The 25603-nt window shown below is 42.2% G+C and overlaps 1 protein-coding gene across 7 annotated transcripts in view; it reads right to left on the bottom strand.

Annotated features, from left to right (window-relative positions):
- The window catches only part of LOC139458289 (DNA ligase 1-like), a 284089-nt gene that overhangs the window by 14308 nt on the left and 244178 nt on the right, over positions 1-25603 (bottom strand). For 3 of the 7 annotated variants that reach the window (XM_071239668.1, XM_071239672.1, XM_071239670.1), the window contains 2 exons: positions 6068-6217; positions 4757-4912 (listed from right to left, as the gene is read on the bottom strand). In XM_071239668.1, the coding sequence (XP_071095769.1) occupies positions 4757-4912; positions 6068-6217 (306 nt within the window). Of the gene's footprint in view, positions 1-1176; positions 1333-4756; positions 4913-6067; positions 6218-25603 lie in introns of all 7 variants that reach the window. The other 4 variants (XM_071239669.1, XM_071239674.1, XM_071239671.1 and 1 more) reach the window with 2 other exon arrangements.

The following is a 25603-nucleotide window of genomic DNA, read 5'->3' as shown; positions in this document are numbered from 1 at the left end:
TATAAGTACAATAAGTCTTAGTCATATCCTCACTCTATTGGGTACAATAAGATTTTGTCAAATGCTCACTGACAGTCGGTCTCACATCAAGTGAGAAGGTAATGTGACTGTTAACCTTCTAGCACCTAACAGGCAGCTTGGGCTGTATACTCCCCAGGGAGCTGAGAATGAAAATCGAGTGCACAATGATCCACTGACCGGGATTAGAATGATGTGCAGCGCTTCAAGCATCCATTGCGTATGGAGTTATGTGCTTCACAAGCTGACTTTTATCATCATCATAATCATAATCAGCAGCTATTGTGACAGACACAGAGACCTGGTAGACCTATCATTGCTTGTACATTTCAATATCGATCTATCAACTGACAAATATCAAAATGTGGCCCCATGATACATTGATACCACAGGCTGTTCAGCAGATCTCAACTCGTACTGGGGACGTATTCCGCCTCAATATCCAAACCAGCTGTGTTCAGCAGATCTCAACTCGTACTGGGGACGTATTCCGCCTCAATATCCAAACCAGCTGTGTTCAGCAGATCTCAACTCGTACTGGGGACGTATTCCGCCTCAATATCCAAACCAGCTGTGTTCAGCAGATCTCAACTCGTACTGGGGACGTATTCCGCCTCAATATCCAAACCAGCTGTGTTCAGCAGATCTCAACTCGTACTGGGGACGTATTCCGCCTCAATATCCAAACCAGCTGTGTTCAGCAGATCTCAACTCGTACTGGGGACGTATTCCGCCTCAATATCCAAACCAGCTGTGTTCGTTCCACAGAACATCAGGTCACTGTTGGTCATTTCCCGCTCATTTCTGACTAGGGGTTCATTTAAAGTACCTAGATTTTAGTAGAAAAAAACTAGTCCCTCTGGATTTACAGTAGTCTCGGACTAACGTGGCAGTGTCTATCCCTGACCATCCCACTGGACGAGCTATTCCTGTCAATAAACACACACGTGGTCATATGACAGTAGTACCTCTCTGAATTTATCTCCGGAACGGACCTCCATATATGGCAATAAGAAAAGTGTTGTTAATTCTAAACTAAACAATACAACCATGCACTGGACAAAATGTCCAAACCAGTCTCTAAACTCATCATGGTCTAAATTACGAACAGGGTTGAAACTAAACTTGAACAAGGCTCAATATTCATGCTTTTCAAACCTTTTCCGGTTTCTTATTTTTCCGGAACATACGTCCGCGGAACCCGGCCTGAATCATGAGCGCCGCTTTACTGACTTCGGGGTCAGCTAAATCTATATCCACAATTTCCTCATCTACTGGCTTAATGGCTGTTTCTGGAGCTGCCTCATCCTCGACCTATAGATGAGTGTAGGCAGTCAGTGAGGCCCAGTCATACACATGTAGGCCAGGGTTCATACACACATAATCAAGGCCTTTTAAAAACCCCAGCTTTCATGACCAAAATGTTGGCATTTTCCAAAAACAAACTCGTTGGCAATTTTGGCCTCTGTTGAGCAGATGTGCTATGTCACACTTCTTTTTACGGTATAGGTGAGGTGAATTGGGGTTTAACATCGGGTCTAAGATTATTGCACTTATATAGCGACGTGCATGCACGTGTATGTATGTGTGTGGCTGCTTGTACTAGTCCGGACTGATGACGATTTATAGTGCTAGCTCACTGAGATACCATGCCGCAGTTTAACATGAATACCCCACTCAGACACAGTATACTGACTCCGAGCCGACCAGTCCTTGTTTTAGCCCCTTAATGCCAAGCGCCAGACAGGGTAACAACAAGTACCATCTTTTAACGTCTTTTTGGTATAACCCGGTCGGGAATCAAACCCGGTCGGGAATCAAACCCCGGACCTTCCTCTCTCCAGGCGGACGCTCTACCACAAGACCACGGAGGCGGTCACTTCTTATAGAAATGAACGACTTTATCACAATGAATGTGTTTTTAGTGTATTTGAAGGATGAATCATATTATGAACGAAAAGAAATTGCTTAAAGATATTCAAGGGCTTTCTAATTCCTGTATGTGATATTCAAGGTGCTTTGAAGGTATTTTAAATTTAATTTTTCGAAATCCAAGGTCTTTTCAAAATGAAACTCAAAATTAAAGGACTTTTCAAGGTTAACATCAAATTTTAATGTCTCTTCCAGTGAACTTTTCTAAAGTGTGTATGAACCCCTTCTAGCTGTACATAAAGGACAACACTCATTGAAACATATAACTTGTGTTATAGATAAATTATCCCCCCTCTCTGGTGTAGACCACATAAAATGACACACAATCTCCATATACAACCTTCATATTCTGTGAAACTAAGAACATGTCTTCATTTCATAATCAGATAATCAGACTCCATCTTCATTTACAATACACATTGATGTCACATCCCTGTTTTTTTCTGAATAAGGTATTATTGAAATGTAAATACAATATTCCTTGAAACTAATCAGGATACCTATCCAAAATAAGAATCATCTGCTGAAAATGGAAGTATTATATTATTATCATAAAAATATAACTCCACTAAATACTGTCCAATCAGGATGCATTGGGAGCATGTTGTTGTTCAGTAGGGTAGGTTTTTGTTGTTTGTTGTTTAACACAGCACTCAGCAATATTCCAGCTATATGACGGCGGTCTGTTAATAATCAAGTCTGGACCAGACAATCCAGTGATTGACATCATGAGCATTGATCCACGCAATTGGGTGAGTGAGTCGGGTTTAACGCCGCTTTTAACAGTATTACAGCTATATTATGGCGTGTCAGCTTAATTTGGGAGGAAAGCCCGAACTGATGCAGGTCTCAGACATTTACCACTTTAGTGAAACCCACGAGCATGGGTATGGTGCTGACACGCCTAGAAACATAATCGGGGCGAACCGGGATTCGAACCCACAATCATGGGTTTCTGATGCAACTCTGCACTGCACAGCGAATCACGACACCTGGGACGACTGGGCCACCTGTGCCCCCCACCCCCCCCCCAACACACGCAATATGGATACAATGACATGCATCAAACCAAGTCAGAGAGCCTAACCACCCGATCCTCTTACTGGGGTAGTCACCTCTTGTGACAAGCATAGTCGCCTCTTACGACAAGCATGGGTTGCTGAAGACCTACAATGACCAGCATCTTCAAGGGCAAAGGGTGCATGTCAACTGTTTAGAACAAGGTCATGAAACACACCAAAACACGTAGGACATCACTATGTTACAGTCACAACATCCACTACAACACAGCTACCACATCCACTACAACACAGCTACCACATCCACTACAACACAGCTACCACATCCACTACAACACAGCTACCACATCCACTACAACACAAACATATTGCAAGGAAAGAGTCCTATGGATATGTATTGAAAAAAAGAAGAGGTAGAAACATATATATTACATAAATACATGACACTTTTTATGGACAGCAACTTCTTTTTGTCTTGTCATGACGATTCAGAGCTACTTCATGTATTCATGTTCCCACAACTTCTAAATGCTTATGAAAGACTTCAAAGTTTACAACTGCCATTAAGTATAAGAGTGATTGAGTGAGTGAGTGAGTGAGTGAGTGAGTGAGTGAGTGAGTGAGTGAGTGAGTGAGTGAGTGAGTAAGTGAGTGAGTTAAGTTTAACGCCGCTTTTAACAGTATTCCAGTTATATTGCGGCATGTCAGCTTAATGTGTGATGCAGGTCTCAGACGTTTACCACTTCAGTGAAACCCACAACACGGGTATGGTGCTGACAAACCTAGAAACATAATCGGGGTGAACCGGGATTCGAACCCACAATCATAGGTTTCTGGCGTGCCCAAGGGATGCAACTCTGCACAGCGAATCGCGGCGCCTTAGACGACTGGGCCACCCGTGCCCCCCATTTAGTATAAGAGGGAGAGGGAGTGTGAAAATTCTATCAACGGATCACTAAAAAATCAGTGATGACACCAGGTGTTCAGAAAAAGGATGAACATGATTACAAAAGCAAGGGAAAGCAAATGCCGCGCTCTCATTTCTCTACATACTACTTTTGATTCTATCAAAGCGAAAACACTGACACTTCGTGACTGTCAGGACAAAATAATTTCCATTGATGTTATATCAAAGTGACACTATTTATTGTAACATTATCCATCAATTTCTGAAACCACACATGTATCTGTAGTGTTTAAAACAGCTCCATTCAATATCATTTAAGGAAGATGTATTCTAAACAGGTTGACTCATCTAGATTATAGTTTCAGTATAAATAACAAAAGCACTTTGTGACAAACGTATTGTAAACATTAAATTTGGTATAGAAAATAGAAATTTCTTCTATAAAAGATGCTTGTAATAATTTCCCCACTGTCATAACAAGTTGTACTAGGAAACAAAAGAGACTAAAGGACTAACAAACATTTCTACATGAACAGAAAATAAGACTGTGTAAGTAAAGTAAGTAAACATTAAATTTGCTACTGAAAAAAGACAGGCTGGTAATATTTTCCGCACTTTCATAAAAGTTTTGACTGGGAAACATAAGAGAACCATAGAAATAAAATATATTGCTACATGAAAAAAAAATATGATGGGACTGACAATCATGCTGAAAAAACATGTTAAACCAAAAATAAACATTGAAACTATAACTAATATGGAATTAATATGAATATAAAACAATGCTGCTATGGTTATATGCGGTATCTACAAAAGCAGTTTCTACAAAAAAGAATATTGATAATCACAAAAATTAGAAAAACATAGGGGGCTCTCAAACCTTGTAATTTTGCATATTTTTACGGGCTAAATGCCCTCTGAAGCCTGCCTGAATCTTGATGGCAGCTTTACTGACATCTGGGTCATTTAAATCTACATCCACAATCGCATCATCGACATATTCTGCCTCAGTCTCTCTGTCTTGGTCTCTGTGAGCCTGTGTTGAAATTATTGAAGAAAATCTTACTCTCGAAACACAAGAAAATCCTTTTCTTCCCTTGCAAAAACTATCTAATATCACACCAACAACTATTGTTTATGAGACCTTAAATGCATTTTGATTTAAAAAAATACATATTAGCTCTATATTTTTAACAATACAATAACAACAGCCAATAAATAACAACACATTTTAAGTAATCAATATCGGGTTTATCCCATGGTTACCTTCTAATCAAAATGCATTTGATCGCAGACATAGTTACATCTACATACTACTATCCACACAACTAACAACTTGAATTGTAAATAACACAAATAAACATCAAACTACACATTCCGAATAAACATGAAATAATACATCATCTTCTATTAAACCTCAAATTCAATCCCATTACTGTCCTTCAAATGTCTAAAAAGGTTTCCGTATTTGCCAAATTAGGAGCATTGCTCGAATAAGCACCTCCTGAAAACTTCTCGACCAATCTGTGTAAGGCCCCCCTACTGAGACTCGAACTTTACATGGCAGTCTGTACTTTCTTGCGCATATTACACAGACTTTTTACAGAAAACAGAAGGATTACATCACTGCCTGTGTAACTATTATCTAAAGAGTTCTAGTTTCATCCACATTTGAATGAAGTCTGTTCATGACCGCTCAATCTCTGAAACCAAATTTAACTTGTTCTATATAGTTTTAATAAGTGCCCCCTTTGTCATTTGTCGAAGCTCCAAGGGTGCTTATTATGGAGAAAACGGTAATTTAGGTATATTTCTTCCCCTATTTGTTTTGGGATACACTTGAAGAGGAACACATGTAATGGGATGGGAACAAGACTTTGATAAAAAGGCTAGTGGACACTCTTGCCTCGGGAAGATGACAGCTTATATGCTAACATCCAGATATATTTTATCACAGCTAGACTATAACTGTAGACACACACGACTAAAACTATATTATCAACAACGAAACAATCCACTACAGAAATAGAAATTACAAATTACAAATTAAAATGATGATCACAACCTTGTCCTTGTTCAAATATGACCAAATATGCAACCTTGGCCTGGTTTAACCTTGACCCAGTCAACTTTGACCCAATATGACCTTGACCTAAAATACTCTGACCTAGTACAACATTGACCTACGAACCTTCTTCTCTGTGACATCCTTCCTTGCCTTGTGACCCCTGAAACTCGCTTGTATTTTGGTAGCTGCTGATGCAAGTTCAGGATCCTCGAGATCGATGTCTGCTATTTCGTCTTCCTCTGTTTTCTCTTGAGGCTGTTCTGAATCCTTTGACTGTTAGTTGGAACAATAACAGTTAACAATAACATGCTAATAGGTTTAAACAAACATGAAGAACATATGTTAAACATACAGCGTCTGGTAAAAATAACAAAAACATTGAAGACAGACACTGACTCTTCTGCAAGGCCTGGTTGAAAACAAGTGTGTTCTGTGACACAAACACCCAGCACAAGATGCCTTCACCCAAGGTCAACACTGACACCAGTTGGATCAATAAGAATGAAATTCAAATGAGCAACAAATTCAAATGAGCAACATCCTGTACATATTGCTGTCTGTTCTTCTCTGACATACTCAACTGTAGGGCTGGGATGGGTAACTCGGGTACTCGGGTCGGGTGGGTCCTGTGTAGGACCCGGGTACCTACAGGACAGTAGGGCTGGGATGGGTAACTCGTGTACTCGGGTCGGGTGGGTCCTGTGTAGGACCCGGGTACCTACAGGACAGTAGGGCTGGGATGGGTAACTCGGGTACTCGGGTCGGGTGGGTCCTGTGTAGGACCCGGGTACCTACAGGACAGTAGGGCTGGGATGGGTAACTCGGGTACTCGGGTCGGGTGGGTCCTGTGTAGGACCCGGGTACCTACAGGACAGTAGGGCTGGGATGGGTAACTCGGGTACTCGGGTCGGGTGGGTCCTGTGTAGGACCCGGGTACCTACAGGACAGTAGGGCTGGGATGGGTAACTCGGGTACTCGGGTCGGGTGGGTCCTGTGTAGGACCCGGGTACCTACAGGACAGTAGGGCTGGGATGGGTAACTCGGGTACTCGGGTACTCGGGTCGGGTGGGTCCTGAGTAGGACCTGGGTACCCGGACCCATGGTTAGTCATGTGACATATTGTTTAATGACAAAAATTAAAAGTCACTAATGTACCCATTTCTTTCTGACAATGCACCCATTCCTTCTGACTTTTGTATGTTTGAATAAAGATAAAACTTCATGCAGTAAACTTCAGTGTGTGCATAACCAGATAGTTTTACACGTTCGTACCTATCTCTAAATATCTACAGCGGGTACCCAGGTAGGGTCGGGATATAGGATGGTGGGTACCTGGGTAATACATTTGGACTCGTCCCAGCCCTCCTAAACTGATTCCACAGTAATTCTTTTAAGTATATACAGTTAGTCACTGCCCTAAGCATTAATACAGTTTAATAACAGAGCAGAGAATAACAAGACTAGGTTGACACACTGTGCCCAATTTGGGAATCAAACTCCGAGACAACCAACAGGCAACCCATTAAAACTTTTCCATTAAAGCCAGATGTTCAAATCCAGAATCAGAGAAAGCTAGCAGGCAACACAGGAATAATTGTCCATTAGAACCGAATATTCATCAAATCCAGTTAGAGAAAGCCAACAGGCAACACAGGAATAATTGTCCATTAGAACCGAATATTCATCAAATCCAGTTAGAGAAAGCCAACAGGCAACACAGGAATAATTGTCCATTAGAACCGAATATTCATCAAATCCAGAGAGAGAAAGCCAACAGGCAACACAGGAATAATTGTCCATTAGAACCGAATATTCATCAAATCCAGTGAGAGAAAGCCAACAGGCAACACAGGTATAACTGTCATTTAAAACCAGAAAATAAAAAATCCTGAATAAGAAAACTTCTTTTCAACATGTGCTATGCTGATCAGAAAGTTGGCAAGCTTCTAAGGTTCTAAGAATACTGCCAACATATTGTCTTTAAAAGCTGATATAAAACACAAAAACAGCTGACTCCAGTATTTCACCACATCTTCATTGATTCTCACCAACACAGATGACTGATCCTATTCATCTCCTGTAACAGAAGATAGCTGGGGCCCAAGCTGTCTGATGGTCGTTTTGCATCTGTTTATCAAAAGTGTCTCCCGCACATGTGCAGTGTGTTTTGATGAACGGAGGATCCCTCCCACCTGACTCGCATGCTACAGGATCATGCACCCCCAATCTATCACTGTGGTCTTGCAGCCAAGGTGTAGAATATTCTTACCACAACCTTGCAGCCAAGATGTAGAATATTCTTACAACCTTGCAGCCAAGATGTAGTATATTCTTACAACCTTGCAGCCAAGATGTAGTATATTCTTACAACCTTGCAGCCAAGATGTAGAATATTCTTACAACCTTGCAGCCAAGTTGTAGTATATTCTTACAACCTTGCAGCCAAGATGTAGTATATTCTTACAACCTTGCAGCCAAGATGTAGTATATTCTTACAACCTTGCAGCCAAGATGTAGTATATTCTTACAACCTTGCAGCCAAGATGTAGAATATTCTTACCACAACCTTGCAGCCAAGATGTAGTATATTCTTACAACCTTGCAGCCAAGATGTAGAATATTCTTACAACCTTGCAGCCAAGATGTAGTATATTCTTACAACCTTGCAGCCAAGATGTAGAATATTCTTACAACCTTGCAGCCAAGATGTAGTATATTCTTACAACCTTGCAGCCAAGATGTAGTATATTCTTACAACCTTGCAGCCAAGATGTAGTATATTCTTACAACCTTGCAGCCAAGATGTAGTATATTCTTACCACAACCTTGCAGCCAAGATGTAGTATATTCTTACAACCTTGCAGCCAAGATGTAGTAGATTCTTACAACAACCTTGCAGCCAAGGTGTAGAATATTCTTACCACAACCTTGCAGCCAAGTTGTAGTATATTCTTACCACAACCTTGCAGCCAAGATGTAGTATATTCTTACAACCTTGCAGCCAAGATGTAGTAGATTCTTACAACAACCTTGCAGCCAAGGTGTAGAATATTCTTACCACAACCTTGCAGCCAAGTTGTAGTATATTCTTACAACATTGCAGCCAAGATGTAGTATATTCTTACAACCTTGCAGCCAAGTTGTAGTATATTCTTACAACCTTGCAGCCAAGTTGTAGTATATTCTTACCACAACCTTGCAGCCAAGTTGTAGTATATTCTTACAACCTTGCAGCCAAGTTGTAATATATTCTTACAACATTGCAGCCAAGATGTAGTATATTCTTACAACCTTGCAGCCAAGATGTAGTATATTCTTACAACATTGCAGCCTAGATGTAGAATATTCTTACCACAACATTCCAGCCAAGATGTAGAATATTCTTACCACAACCTTGCAGCCTAGATGTAGTATATTCTTACCACAACATTGCAGCCAAGATGTAGTATATTCTTACAACCGTGCAGCCAAGTTGTAGTATATTCTTACAACCTTGCAGCCAAGTTGTAGTATATTCTTACAACATTGCAGCCAAGTTGTAGTATATTCGTACAACCTTGCAGCCAAGTTGTAGTATATTCTTACAACATTGCAGCCAAGTTGTAGTATATTCTTATCACAACTTTACAGCCAAGATGTAGTATATTCTTACCACACAACCTTGCAGCCAAGTTGTAGTATATTCTTACCACTACCTTGCAGCCAAGATGTAGTATATTCTTACCACAACCTTGCAGCAAGATGTAGTATATTCTTACCACAACCTTGCAGCCAAGTTGTAGTATATTCTTATCACAACTTTACAGCCAAGATGTAGTATATTCTTACCACAACCTTGCAGCCAAGTTGTAGTATATTCTTACCACACAACCTTGCAGCAAGATGTAGTATATTCTTACCACAACCTTGCAGCCAAGTTGTAGTATATTCTTACCACACAACCTTGCAGCAAGATGTAGTATATTCTTACCACAACCTTGCAGCCAAGTTGTAGTATATTCTTACCACAACCTTGCAGCCAAGTTGTAGTATATTCTTATCACAACTTTACAGCCAAGATGTAGAATATTCTTACCACAACCTTGCAGCCTAGATGTAGAATATTCTTACCACAACCTTGCAGCCAAGATGTAGAATATTCTTACCACAACCTTGCAGCCAAGATGTAGTATATTCTTACCACAATCTTGCAACCTAGATGTAGTATATTCTTACCACAACCTTGCAGCCAAGATGTAATATATTCTTACAACATTGCAGCCAAGATGTAGTATATTCTTACCACAACCTTGCAGCCAAGATGTAGTATATTCTTACAAACTTGCAGCCAAGATGTAGTATATTCTTACCACAACCTTGCAGCCAAGATGTAGAATATTCTTACCACTACCTTGCAGCCTAGATGTAGTATATTCTTACCACAACCTTGCAGCCTAGATGTAGAATATTCTTACCACAACATTGCAGCCAAGATGTAGTATATTCTTACAAACTTGCAGCCAAGATGTAGTATATTCTTACCACAACCTTGCAGCCAAGATGTAGAATATTCTTACCACAACCTTGCAGCCAAGATGTAGTATATTCTTACCACAACCTTGCAGCCAAGATGTAGAATATTCTTACCACAACATTGCAGCCAAGATGTAGAATATTCTTACCACTACCTTGCAGCCAAGATGTATTATATTCTTACCACAACCTTGCAGCCAAGATGTAGTATATTCTTACAACCTTGCAGCCTAGATGTAGAATATTCTTACCACAACCTTGCAGCCAAGATGTAGTATATTCTTACAATCTTGCAGCCAAGATGTAGTAGATTCTTACCACAACCTTGCAGCCAAGATGTAGAATATTCTTACTACAACATTGCAGCCAAGTTGTAGTATATTCTTACCACAACCTTGCAGCCAAGATGTAGTATATTCTTACCACAACCTTGCAGCCAAGATGTAGTATATTCTTACCACAACATTGCAGCCAAGATGTAGAATATTCTTACAACCTTGCAGCCAAGATGTAGAATATTCTTACCACAACCTTGCAGCCAAGATGTAGTATACATATAACTCTTGGTTTTTTTTCACCAAAATAATATTCCAATAAGAATCCCCTATATCTAATTTTGAGAGCACCCCAGGCGCTTATTACATAGAATATGGTATATTTTTAGCTACAGATGATGGCACTTTTCCATACAACACACTCGCAGCATATCCAGTAAACACTTTCTGTGTGTGTAAAATCTGAGGCACTATTTTCTCCAAAACCTTCTGATTTTTGTTGTTTTTTCTTTTCCATTATTTTCAAAAAAAAATCCTACTTTTGTTGTAAACTGATGCAGATGACTATCAGACAGCTTTTGTAAAACAGCAAAAATATGCTGCTTTTTTTAAAAATAGAAGAAAAGAATATTTTTTTATACACACAAACAAATTATTCGCTGGACATGCTAAAAATGTGTTTTTAAGAAAATAATGGTTCATCTTTTCCTTTCAGAATAAAAAATGTCCATGTCTTGAAGCAGTGACCAATAAGACAGCGAATCTCTAAAAAATATTAACATTTCTCATCTGAAACTTATCTGCTAAATGACGTCCCTAATAAAGTTGTTTCCCTTGTTTCATTCAAGATATGTCAATAAACTGTGCAGAGTAGCATCCCATGTGTGTACCAGGATCCTGTGAGCAACCATGACGGAACAGCAAGGCAAGGAAAGATAACTCTTTATAGAAGTAACACACAACTGGATTTTCTCCGAGGCATGTCCAAAAATGAATGACCACCATTGCAAAACATCGCTCACAGTGCATATCTCAAAATAATCCAAACAAAAATGAGAAATATTTGTTAACTTTTCACATTGGAAGCTTATTCCGATAAAAAAAGGTAGTCTATTCTCCAAAAAGACCTTGCACCAAGGATGTATTTTGTAACTAGATGCTCCGTAATGGAAGACACAAAGGAGTAATGGAGTCCACCCAATTTCCATATCCTGCAAATTAGCAATTTGAGACTTTAACATCAATACATATACCCCTACACAACAGCCTCATCAAAAAGCCATTTGAGTAAATCCAGATCCAGAGAGATCAGCAAGGTCTGCAGCTTCTGTCATTACACCACTGGCAGTACCTCCAAGCACTCAATTTGTACACATTAACTGAGCATGAATAACACAATTACTGTTAATAGATTGTGCTACAGGTTGAGGGAACACCAGATGCGAACAGTCTCATTTACGGCTTCAATCTGTTAACGATCCTCTTTGCCTGGGTCAATTACTGCATCACTAACGCCACAATCAATTACCCCAATTGCCAACTGGAAGTGTTCCTTAATCGGATGTGGATTATACATCAGAGAGTCGTAGACTCGAACTATTCCCTAAATCCTAATTCCGTAATGTAACAAGAGCTGTAGGTTAAAAGATATTTTTTACATGTTTTTTTTATCCATTATAGTCCAGGTATTCCATTAGATTTGTGAAATTATAATTTTCCCCAGATTCATTTATGTAACAAAAGCACTTTTGTTTAAATACTTTTCTAATCCATAGCAATATTCCAGCAATATTCCAGCAATATCACGGCGGGGGACACCAGAAATGGGCTTCACATATTGTACCCATGTCAGGAATCGAACCCTGGTCTTCGGCATGACGAGCGAAGGCTTTAACCACTAGGCTACCCGACCGCCCCTTTCTAATCCATAAGGCCACTATAAACTGAACATCAGATTTTCAGCAACATGTTTTTAAGAAAGCGATATTGGAGGCATTTTTTAATCTTATTCATATTTTAAAACAAAATGTTCAACTATGTGCTTTGTCTATCAACGGATGTGATTCACACAAGTCATGAGGGTTTGATGGGATTGTGTAATAGTAATTGTTTTTAAAGATCTACATGTCTGTGGTACATTTTGTTTGTTTGTTTGTTTGTTTATTTAACGCCACACTCAGCAAGCCCCGTTTCACCTCACCTCTCCTATTTATTTCCTGGCATGGGTTTTGCGCAAATTATTTTAGTGGTGGGTGTACCGGGTTGGTTGGTTGATTTGTTGTTTAACGCCGCACTCAGCAATATTCCAGCTATATGACGGTGGTCTGTAAAAAATCAAGTCTGGACCAGACAGTGCAGTGATTGATATCATAAGTATCGATCCACGCAATTGGGATTGATGACATGCATCAACCACCTGATCCCGTCAGTCGCCTCTCACGACAAGCATAGAGGCCTTTCATGGCAAGCATGGGTTGCTGAAAACCTATTCAACCCTGGATCTTCATGGGTCCCTAGGAAATTGTGAGGCAGGGTGTCAGGTATTTTCTGTTCAGTTAAACATAACCCATACACTAAAAGCTAGGATTGACTTCCATTGACTGTTGACTAGTTTTACATGCAGTTAAATTCAACAAATTTTTCTATAAAGTGTCCAGGCATTTGTTGGCTTTTGTTTACTTTTAACCTTATATATTTGATTACAGGCCAAATCCCTGTTCCAAAAAGCAATATCTGCACCAGGACGACCGTAATTCTTACACTTTAACACAGACTTACAATAGTACCAGTGCAGAGATCCCCTTGTGGAACTGGGCCCCTACTGTTGCATGGTAGAAGGCATGTGGACCATTTGTAAATAAGCTGAGATGCCAATTGGCGCCTTCCATGATGCCCCTGAGTGAGTGAGTGAGTGAGTGAGTGAGTGAGTGATGTTTTTATGTCACATTTTGGCAATATTCTAGCAATATCATGATGGGGGACACCAGAAATGGGCTTTATACATTGTACTCATGTGGGGAATCAAACCCAGGTCTTCAGCATGACGAGCAAATGCTTTAACCACTAGGCTACATGACTGCCCTTTCAAAAACAAGGCCTTGTTGAAGAACAAATAGCTCGTACACAACAGTAATTACTTCAGTTCATCATCAATTCCCGGCTATTCAGACGTTGGACGATGTCATAACGGTAACTGTTTCCCTGTGCACTGACATTTCGCTCCTGTTACCAAGATTGGTCAATTTGAACCCATAGATCGAGTTGGATAGTTCCAGGCACAGACAGGTCCAACACTTTCAATGTCGGCAAACATTCCTCGTTCGTCCAGCTCTAACCAAACATCGCTCATCCCCACTGCCTCTCATTGATGCTTTTGTAAATTCCATCTGTCTGGTTAACAAAGTGTTCATATCAAAGAAAAACCAGTGACTGCTGAAAATATGACAGAGAATGGGAGTCACACTTATGTGAGCTACATGCCCCCGGGACAACCACACCGTCATGTCCACACACACTTCCCTCCATCTTTAGATCTCACTCCATACACAGCTCTCAGCCGCACTCAACTAGCCTTTACTAGCCTCATCCTCGACCCACCACCACATCAACCAAGGGCAGATCCAGCATTTTTAAAAGGGATGGGTCCAAAATATCAGATGTTTCTCTCAGTCAATTTTACTGCCTACAACATACTACATTTGATTTTCAATTTCTTTTCTTTTCTTTTCATTTTTGTATAAAAATATTGGGTAAGAAGGATGTGATTTTTGTGTTTTTAAAAGAATTTTCTCGGTCACTCTTTTAGCATGTCTGTGGAATGTTTGCCAGGAATGTTAGCATGTTTATAGCATTACATGGAATCAAGGCCACACAGCGTTCAGCGCAGTGGTGAAGCTATGCTTGGTAGTATTTGGAGCCAGGAGTCTATAGAAGACTCTCTGATTTGTGCAAACAGTTACAGATTAAAACACGACTATGCTTGTCGTAAAAGGAGACTAACGGGATCAGGTGGTCAGGCTCGCTGACTTGGTTGATGCATGTCACAGAAGAAGAGCCGACCAGTACTTGTTTTAGCCCCTGAATGCCAAATGCATGGTAAGGGTAACAACAAGTACCATCTTTTAACGTCTTTTTGTACGACGTGTCCAGGGATCGTACCCCAGACCTTCCGCTCTACCACTAGACCACGGAGGCAATATATAACACCATTTCCTTCTGCATTTCACAAACACTATAGCTCAATATTGGAAAGATTTCCTTTCACTAATCACCCTTTCCCCAAGAATGTCATGTTGTCCATCATCTAATGAAGGACCAGAACAAAAGGAACGGTGGCCCAGAATCTCTTTAGATGGTAAGTGTTCCCTTGACAAGAGAGGTCAGTGAATCTGATCTGACCACTGATCTGCAAGCAGTGTTCAACCGCGTTGTGTCGGATGAGCTCCTGGGCGCGCTGTGAGGGAGAATTCATTACGGACACTCATTAGTCACAGGGGAGTACTCATTAGTGGGACGAGTGGTTACAGGGGGAAATTTTGGTTTACAACTGGGTCAAAGGAGTATTTATTACGGTCAGTTGGAGGACATATTGCGGTCACTGGATGAGAAGAGTAATGGTCAAGGGAGAAAATACCATCATGGTCAGTCAGCAATTTCTGGAGACATTTTCAAGAGCTTGTTGAGTGAGTGAGTGAGTGAGTGAGTGAGTGAGTGAGTGAATATGGTTTTACACCGCTTTTAGCCATATTCCAGCAATATCACGGCGGAAGACACCAGAATTGGGCTTCACACATTGTACCCATGTCAGGAATCGAACCCTGGTCATTGGCGCTTTAACAACTAGGCTACCCCACCGCCCAGGGGGTGCACGTGTCAAAGAGAATCCTTTCCTCTGTGAAATTGTTCAGGATTATTTTTTCAAGTTATTCCCATGGAACAACTGGGAATATTTTTCCACGCTATATTTAACCAGCAATATTTCTTCACGATGGAACTAACTCTTTACTTCAGACACCTTACATGTTATTGGTGCCCTCGGCCAAGTCATTGAGTGATTGAGTGATTTGGGTATAATGTGAACCCTCTTTTTCAAAACCCGGGATCTGCCTCTGATCTGTTTCCACACCTTTCCGAAAAGTTCAGATTCCAAAAACTGAAATTGCTGAATAAAAACCATCGAACACAGTTGTTTATAAGAGACGGAGGATGCCCCAAAAGGCTACTTGACCTATAATTTGACGCAGGTTTACCCATAAAAAAAGAACTGTTGTGGTCACGAGAATCAATCAGGTCAATGACTGGGTTTAGTGTCTATTGCATGGAGACCTTGAGTATATTCATCACTCTAATTCAAATGGACAATGTGAAGAGGAAAAAGTAATTTTGGTCAAATGCTTGGCCATCTGAATCGATGACGCCGAGAATTGAATCAAGGGGTCTTTTGCTGTGTACACGAAGAGAGACAATATATCGCAGCCAGTTGGCAGGTCGTAAGAGCTGGGACCATTCAGAGACTAATTTGGTCACAGTCTAGGTTAGAGACACTGTATGGTGTGAGATGCTTCTTCATTGTATCTTCTACAAGAGCAATCATGTTGTGAGATACTGTCTTCCTGATGGCTGCTTCTGGGATGGGGAAGGTGTCTCAAATTTAAACTTCATCATATTGCCTTTACAATAGATGAGTGACTGGTGATTTGGGCCGAAACACTTGTTAAACAGCATATTGGTTATTCTATGGCAAACCAACTTTAACGTCAAGCTCAAGATTATTGCACTTATAGAGCGTACGTACGTGCATGCGTGCGTGGGTGAGTGGGTGAGGGGGTGAGTGGGTGCGTGCGTGGGTGCGTGCATGCGTGCGTGCGTGCATGTGTGCTGCGTGAATGCGTGCGTGTGTGTGTGTGCTTGTGTATATTGAGGTACCATGCCACAGTTTAACGTGAACACCCCACTCAGACAGGTCCTTGCTTAAGCCCCTTAATGTCGAACGCCAGGCAGGAAAACAACAGGTACCATATTTTGATGTCTTTTGGTATGACACAGCTGGGTACGAACCCCAGACTGGGCAGACGTTCCCCAGACTATTGCGGTGATCCCTTAATGGTGTGAAGAAATCCCACTGTGATGCCTGTCTTACACTCTGACCACTTAACAGACACTTCCCTTTATTCTTGATTGTGTGGGAGGTGAACACCATGTTCTATTGGTGTGTGACAGATATTCTCAACCGGGAAGAGAATGTCTCGCAAATCATCTCATTGATCCACCAACAACTGAAAATATCCACAGCATTTAACATTTGAGTAAATTCCTTTGCCAAGAGCTGCAGATAAGATGCACATCACATAGCGCTGAAACAGATGTACTTTTCATCTTGTACAGATTATATTCTGTGAAAATATTCTTTGGTGAAACTTTGAATGTGAGTGGACACATGAATGAGTAGATGGCCAGGGGTGTCTTAATTGGGTAGTTAGGAGCAGGGGGTGGTGTGTGGGTGGGGTAGTTAGGAGTAGGGGGTGGGGTGTCTGGGTGGGGTAGTTAGGATTAGAGGGTGGGGTGTCTGGGAGGGGTAATTAGGATTAGAGGGTGGGGTGTCTGGGTGGGGTATTTAGGAGTAGGGGGTGGGGTGTCTGAGTGGGGTAGTTAGGAGTAGGGGGTGGGGTGTCTGGGAGGGGTAATTAGGATTAGAGGGTGGGGTGTCTGGGTGGGGTATTTAGGAGTAGGGGGTGGGGTGTCTGAGTGGGGTAGTTAGGAGTAGGGGGTGGGGTGTCTGGGTGGGGTAGTTAGGATTAGAGGGTGGGGTGGATGGGTGGGGTATTTAGGAGTAGGGGGTGGGGTGTCTGGGTGGGGTAGTTAGGATTAGAGGTTGGGGTGGATGGATGGGGTAGTTAGGAGTAGGGGGTGGGGTGTCTGAGTGGGGTAGTTAGGAGTAGGGGGTGGGGTGTCTGGGTGGGGTAGTTAGGATTAGAGGGTGGGGTGTCTGGGAGGGGTAATTAGGATTAGAGGGTGGGGTGTCTGGGAGGGGTAATTAGGAGTAAGGGGTGGGGTGTCTGAGTGGGGTAGTTAGGATTAGAGGGTGGGGTGTCTGGGAGGGGTAATTAGGAGTAAGGGGTGGGGTGTCTGGGTGGGGTAGTTAGGATTAGAGGGTGGGGTGTCTGGGAGGGGTAATTAGGAGTAGGGGGTGGGGTGGATGGGTGGGGTAGTTAGGATTAGAGGGTGGGGTGTCTGGGAGGGGTAATTAGGAGTAGGGGGTGGGGTGTCTGGGTGGAGTAGTTAGGATTAGAGGGTGGGGTGTCTGGGTGGGGTAATTAGGAGTAGGGGGTGGGGTGTCTGGGTGGGGTAGTTAGGATTAGAGGGTGGGGTGGATGGGTGGGGTATTTAGGAGTAGGGGGTGGGGTGTCTGGGTGGGGTAGTTAGGATTAGAGGGTGGGGTGGATGGATGGGGTAGTTAGGATTAGAGGGTGGGGTGTCTGGGAGGGGTAATTAGGAGTAAGGGGTGGAGTGTCTGGGTGGGGTAGTTAGGAGTAGGGGGTGGGGTGTCTGGGTGGGGTAGTTAGGATTAGAGGGTGGGGTGGATGGGTGGGGTATTTAGGAGTAGGGGGTGGGGTGTCTGGGTGGGGTAATTAGGAGTAAGGGGTGGAATGTCTGGGTGGGGTAGTTAGGATTAGAGGGTGGGGTGTCTGGGTGGGGTAGTTAGGATTAGAGGGTGGGGTGTCTGGGAGGGGTAATTAGGAGTAAGGGGTGGGGTGTCTGGGTGGGGTAGTTAGGAGTAGGGGGTGGGGTGTCTGGGTGGGGTAGTTAGGATTAGAGGGTGGGGTGTCTGGGTGGGGTAGTTAGGATTAGAGGGTGGGGTGTCCGGGAGGGGTAATTAGGAGTAAGGGGTGGAGTGTCTGAGTGGGGTAGTTAGGAGTAGGGGGTGGGGTGTCTGGGTGGGGTAGTTAGGAGTGCCCCCCATGCCAGAAAACAAAAGGTCACAAGGCCTGTCACAAGGTCACTCGGTGGAGAAGTGAAAAACCAAACCTGAATTATGTGGGTCATGACATATAACATGTCCCATACATCACAGTAACAGGCCTACAGATGTTGGTCAATCCGTGGGTCAAGGTCAATGTCAGTGTCACAACGTGTAACATCACCCATACATCACAGTCAACCAGACTTTGTAGTCGGCCAGGATCAAGGTCAAGAAATTTTGTAGATCATGACCTATGATCAGATGTACGGACAAGTCCAAGACGCAGTGTTCAAAACTTAGCATCAAAGCAAAGGGTCTTTGTCATAACCCATATATACTTCAGAGAGGTGGAAATGGGGTTTAATGCTGCATTCAAAAATATGGAACTTACACAGCAATGTGCATGCGTGTCTGGTGTGGTGTGGCGTGGTGTGATGTGGTGTGGTGTGAAGTGGTGTGGGGTGGGGTATGTGTGGTGTGGTGTGGTGTGGTGTGGTGTGGTGTATGTGTGGTGTGTGGTGTGGTGTGGTGTGGTGTGGTGTGGTGTGGTGTGTGGTGTGGTGTGGTGTGGTGTGGTGTGGTGTGGTGTGGTGTGGTGTGGTGTGGTGTGAAGTGGTGTGGGGTGGGGTATGTGTGGTGTGGTGTGGTGTGGTGTGGTGTGGTGTGCTGTGGGGTATGTGTGGTATGTGTGGTGTGGTGTGGTGTGGTGTGGTGCGGTGTGGTGTGGTGTGCGGTGTGGCGTGGTGTGGTTGAGTGCATGCAAGTGGTGTGTATGTATGTCCAACGTAAATTGGGTCCCATAAGCTAAAGTAAAAGATTTAGTGAGTGAGTGAGTTGGGTTTAACGCCTCTTTTAACATTATTCCAGTTATATGACGGCGTGTCAGCTTATTGTGGGAGGAAAACCCCAAGTGATGAAGGTCTCAGACGAAACCCATGAGCACGGGTATGGTGCTGATAAACCTAGAAACATGATCGAGGTGAACCGGGATTCGAACCCACAATCATAGGTTTCCTGCGTGTCCAGGGGAAGCAACTCTGCACAGCAAATCGCGGCGCCTTAGACGACTGGGCCACCCGTGCCCCCTAAAAGATTTAGGGGAACCCTAGTTTTAAATACCATTTGAGGAGATTCCCAGGAGCTCACTTAATTGTGACACTGACGTACTAAACTCATCTCCCAGGCTACAGGATCATTGTCTGTATATTATCTGACAATCAGAGTCCCAGATCTTGTCCTGCTGATACAACCAGAGGTTCTGCTTGTTTGGCTTGTTGGATGCCTCACAAACTGGTCGCTCAACTCTTGACCCTAGTCTCATGTCACACCGAGCCTCGTGTCACTGTGATCTTACAGGTCGTTCACATCAACGTGGAATAAGTGATATATCTACCAATTTTCATCAAACTTTGAGTAGATTCAAAAGTGGGCATACCTCAACTTCATCAGTCACAGTGAGTGAGTGAGTGAGTGTTTAACGCCACAACAGTAAGTCAATAACCTTTCAACAATGTTTGTTTGTTTGTTTGTTTGTTTGCTGTTTAATGCCGCACTCAGGAATATTCCACCTATATGACGGTGGTCTGTAAATAATCGAGTCTGGACCAGACAGTCCAGTGATTGACATCATGAGCATCGATCCATGCAATTGGGATACGATGATATGCATCAACCAAGTCTGTGAGCCTGACCACCCGATCCAGTTAGTCGTCTCTTATGTCAAGCGTGTTTCTTCACGGGTTTCTCAACAATGAAGTAGTGTGAAGTCATATGAGTGAGAATAGCTATACAACATTTTCAGCAGTATTCCAGTTCCAACTACTGGACTTCACACAATGTACCCATGTGGGGATTCAAACTCAGGTCTTCCATGTGGTGAGCCAACGCCTTAACCACTCCCCCGATAAAATGTCATTAGGCTTAATATTGCTATATCTCCCTATTGCTGTATATCTGAACACAACATGTGTAAACTAACTCAGGCAGGAAAATTTCAGCACGATTGGTTTTGGAAAATCAAAGATGGCCTCCTTGCTGCCATATCAAATCTATATATCTTAAACAATAGTGCTAAAAGTGGTGTAAAACCTAACTCACTCACACCAGAGGAGAAGATGCTTATGGAAATACACATAACATACGGTTACTATAAGATCCGCATAATATCATTAGGTCTACAGAACATTTGAGTAACTTGACAGAAATTCTGCACCTGGCAGCTGTGTCTCCTCAATACAAAGGCTTTTTTGAAACTTGGTTTACGAATCCACCAACTCCCAAAAATTGAAATGTGAAAAAAAACATTAAAAAATTAAAACAGCCTGTTTTTTATTTCGCTGACTAGAAAAAAGAAAAATATCATTAACTATCAGAGATCCCAGCCCCAGATGGAGGCAGAATTAGGTCTACACTTTGAACTGAAGACAAAAGCAAATGGATGGACTTTGTAAGACAAATATCAAAATGTCGTGACAGACACTGTGTTGCATCATTGGATGGTCCCGTCCATGAAACAGTACCAAAATGGATTCCTGCAAGTGCTGGCCAAGGTCGTATTGGACTGAGACTTGGCAGCGTGGTATTGCAAGATAATTGTCCTGATGGATCAAGAAGCCTGTGACAGCTGATCATGGGAACGATTTGCTTCCCCCAAATGAATGACTCCCTGGCCTCTCAAATTGCACCAAAAGGTTGATATGCTGAGTTAAGTTACGTTTCTTGAAGTATGAGCATCAACGAAGTCATGAGATTAGATTCAAGGCTTGGGATAACCTAATTCCTTTAAATGCACTAAACACAAAAAACATATTGATTTCAAAAGCTGGAAATTGAAATTGCTATTTTTAACAAGAGAGTAAAATACTAACAGAAGTAATTTGTTTCAAAATAAACAAATTAGGATTGATTAGCAAACAACTTTGTACATTTTTCTCAGTTGATGAATTGGGTAAGAGTAGAAAAACAAGCAAGACACATCAGTGTGTCAATACTTGATAAAAGAGAGGGAATCCAAATCAATTTAGATGTCTGGGTTTTAGATACATAAGCTGTCAGTAAATATCTTTCTTTCTTGCCTGGGAACACCTCCGTGGTCAAGTGGATAGAGCGTCTGCCAAGAGAGTGGAAGGTTTGTCATTTGATCACCAGCCGCGTCATCCCAAAAGATGTTAAAAGATGGTACTTTTTAATTCCCTGCCTGGGCATTGCAGTAAGGGGCTGAAGCAAGGACTGGTCAACTTGGCGTCAGTATACTGTGTCTGAGTGGGGTATTCATGTTAAACTGCAGGATGGTATCTCAGTGTGCTAGCACTATAAATCCGCATCAGTCCGGACTAGTACAAGCAGCCACACGCATACACATGTGCATGCACGTCGCTATATAAGTGCACACATGCATTGGTACACATGTCTGTGTGTGTCCGTGTGATTGTACAAGACCAGTCTTGTGATGGCTAAACTGAAAGATGAAAATCTTTAAGTATATCCCATGTCTGACAAATCAGCAGCAAACGTGACAGTCAGAGAAAACGGGGATTAAAAAAAAAAGAGATAAAAATAAATAAATTGATCAGGCTGTGTTACATCTGACGTTCTGTCGACTATTCTGAAGTGGGGCACGCTTTCATCGCAACAGCGAACATGTCTGTGATGAAACCCGTCTCCCGAGATGACTGCATTCTTGCGTCTATACTACAAGGTCTACGCTACAAGGGGCGTGTGACATGATGTATTGCGGACATAATCGGGGCTTGATCCTTGACCTTGCTCCCTGTCTGTCATTGGGCAGCAGTGTCTTACATCATGGACACAACATCATGGAAACGACAACATTTGTATCATACATGAGACTATTTAGCTTTCTGGTGGACTGGGCCTCAACACTTGAAAAAAATCAAGAGTAGCGATTTATTTAGCATTCAACAAAAATGCCCTTGCCAGGCAGTGGTGAAAAAGTTGTCATATTTTCTTTGAAATTTTCATTTTTTTAAAGGTCTTAATTTCTTAAATTCAGTGAGTGAGTTGTATCTAAGCCACTTTTAGCAATATTCCGGCTTTATCACACATTGTTCCCACATGGTGAATGGAACCTAGGCCTTGGTGCGATGAGCATATGTTTTAACCACTAGGCTACCCCACTGCAACTTAAATACAGGGGTACTAAACACTGTATTTTAACATGGCATTCAATGCAATAATGTAAAGCTATGCATTAATGCCTCTTTATTGGTCCTGTTACCAGAGAAACACAAGTCACAAGCCATCATATTATAACAGGGGCGGCCAGGCAGCCTAGTGGTTAAAGCTTTTGCTCGTCACGCCAAAGACCCGGGTTCGATTCCCGACATGGGTACAATGTGTGAAGCCCATTTCTGGTGTCCCCTGCCGTGATATTGCTGGAATATTGCTAATAGCGGCGTTAAACCATACTTACTACCTCACTCATATAATTACAACTATAGTAACTTGAATTGGATTTTTTTATTTCCAATTTGGGAACGTCCACTGACATTTGCTGCAGACTTGGATCTGTGTATTGGCCCCTGAGCAGGTCTAATAAAGCCATGAATACTGCAGACATGTCTCAACACTGACACCAACATTGGGCGGCCGACCCAAGCAGGGAGATCAGCTCGGATTTCTTGAAGTCCCTTTCCCATCTTGGTTTCAAATCAAATTTGTTGGTATTAAGTTAAAACCACCATAAATTGCCCACTAGAATTGAGTCCCTCTGCAGGTGTTCAAGCTCATGTTGTAAATTTGGATTTATTTCCAGCAATCTGGTTATTTAGAGGGAAAGCTGAGCGTAGCTTGTGGAGCCAGGCCTACATTCATCACAAGAACCAAAGTGAAACCTGGGCCTCCAGCGACATCGTCAGTAAAAACCGAGCTTCTCATGGAAAATTTAACATTTTTAAAATTTTCTCTTCAATGTAATGATTTTGCCCCAGAGAAATTTGATTTGTTTGTTGTTTAACACAGCAATCGGCAATATGACAGTGACGTGTAAATAAACATTCCAAATGATCCATGCTTTCCAGGGTGTGATGACATGCCATCAACCAAGTCACTGCTCACACCAACCTTTCCACTACGACCAGCAGAGCTGCTGCGGAACAGTCTTCACCAGGGCTCAGTCAGTTGCGTTTTACACTGCTTTTGACAGTATTCCAGTTATATCACGCCATGTCAGCTTAATGTGGGAGGAAAGTCTCAAGTGATGCAGGTTTCAGATGTTCACCCCTTTGGTGAAACACACAAGCACAGGTATGGTGCTGACAAACCTAGAACTATATTTTGGGCGAACCTGGATTGGAACCTGGATTGGAACCGGGATTGGAACCAGGATTGGAACCAGGAATCCCCACAGTCCTTGCCATTACCCTTCATGTTTAAATACTTTAGCAGCAAACCTAAAAAATCCCAGGTCTTCCTTTAATTCTGAGGTGAGGTGAAATGGAGTTTAACTCCATGTTCAAGATTATTATACTCATTAGTGTGTGTGTGTGTGTGTGTGTGTGCGTGCGCTTTTACTATTGTACTAGTCAAGACTAATGCCATTGTAATGAATACCCCACACAGACACAGTATACTGACTCTCCGCTAACCAGTCCTTGTTTTAGCCCTTTAATGCCGAGCGCCAGGCAGGATAACAACAAATATCATTTTTTAACGTCTTTAGGTAAGATAAGGCCGGGTTTAACTGCCGACTTTCCGCTCTCTGCTGAACAAGCGCTCTGTCCACAGACCACGGAGAGTCCATTGTGAGTGTACATCATTGTGTCTAAACATCGCACACACTCACAAATGAACATACAAGGAAATGCTACATAAAAGTATTGTCAAAAAGAATTCAGAAATAAATTCAAACCTACCATCGTATCTTCGTTGTTCCCCAAGAATCCGACTGAAAGATTCCGAAAAGTATGACCAATCTTTCCATAATGAAATATCCATATTCGTAGCCATGGTCACTGACCTTCAATGACCCTCTAGGAAGCAGAAAGCTTTAGCTGGCATGGCAAGTTTTATTTGCTGTAGACGGTTTCAAATGACCTGTCATATTCAGAGTAGCTTCAAAGGGGAACGTCTTACAACAATTTAGAAATAAAACCATGCTTATTCTTCCTCAGACTGGCAATTTGAAAAATGACATTCTGAATATTGGGATGGCCCCTTGCGGTTGTTGCCGAGGGTAGCTATCGTAATGGGACGCTAATATGGTATTGTTTCAAAGCAGCCACTTAAATACAGATAATGTCAGAAAATATTGCTAAATAATGGACAGAGTCTACACATGGGGAAGTGTAAGGGACTGGTAATTTATTTTAAGGGGGGGGGGGTTGCAGAGAGATTGGCTTAGGACTGTATCATATTTTTCATAACCCAACAAATACATGTTGCATTTTTCTTTGACCACCCTCCCTATAATAAATGACCAGTCCCTTAATGATGTTCAAATTTATAGGGGCAGTCGTGTAGCCTAGTGGTTAAAGCATTTGCTCGTGATGCTGAAGACCCGGGTTCGATTCCCAACATGGGTACAATGTGTGAAGCCCATTTCTGGTGTCCCCTGCTGTGATATTGCTGGAATATTGCTAAAAGCGGCGTAAAACCATACTCACTCACTCAAATTTATAACTTTCTTGTTTGCAGAAATCAAACTGTCTCATTATTTCATGTCCCCTCCCCCACACACACCCAACTCGCGAGCCCCTCTCCCATAATAAATAAACAGTCCCTAACATCTCTGTAGTGGCATATAATCGATATAACATTTCAAAGCTTAAGCCAAGACATACAAATGCTCTGCAGTGAGCCATATCTTTTACTTATTTCAGCTTATCCTGTAGCTCAGGACGGAAGCGATGTCAAAATCAGTGAATGTACAATAGGCTGAGATATACCAGACTC

Source organism: Haliotis cracherodii, unplaced genomic scaffold (assembly GCF_022045235.1).
Source record: "Haliotis cracherodii isolate W230 unplaced genomic scaffold, xgHalCrac1.p SCAF_12, whole genome shotgun sequence".
Taxonomy (NCBI): domain Eukaryota; kingdom Metazoa; phylum Mollusca; class Gastropoda; order Lepetellida; family Haliotidae; genus Haliotis; species Haliotis cracherodii.
Note: the sequence above shows the minus strand (reverse complement) of the source record. Positions and strands in the feature narration are given on the sequence as shown.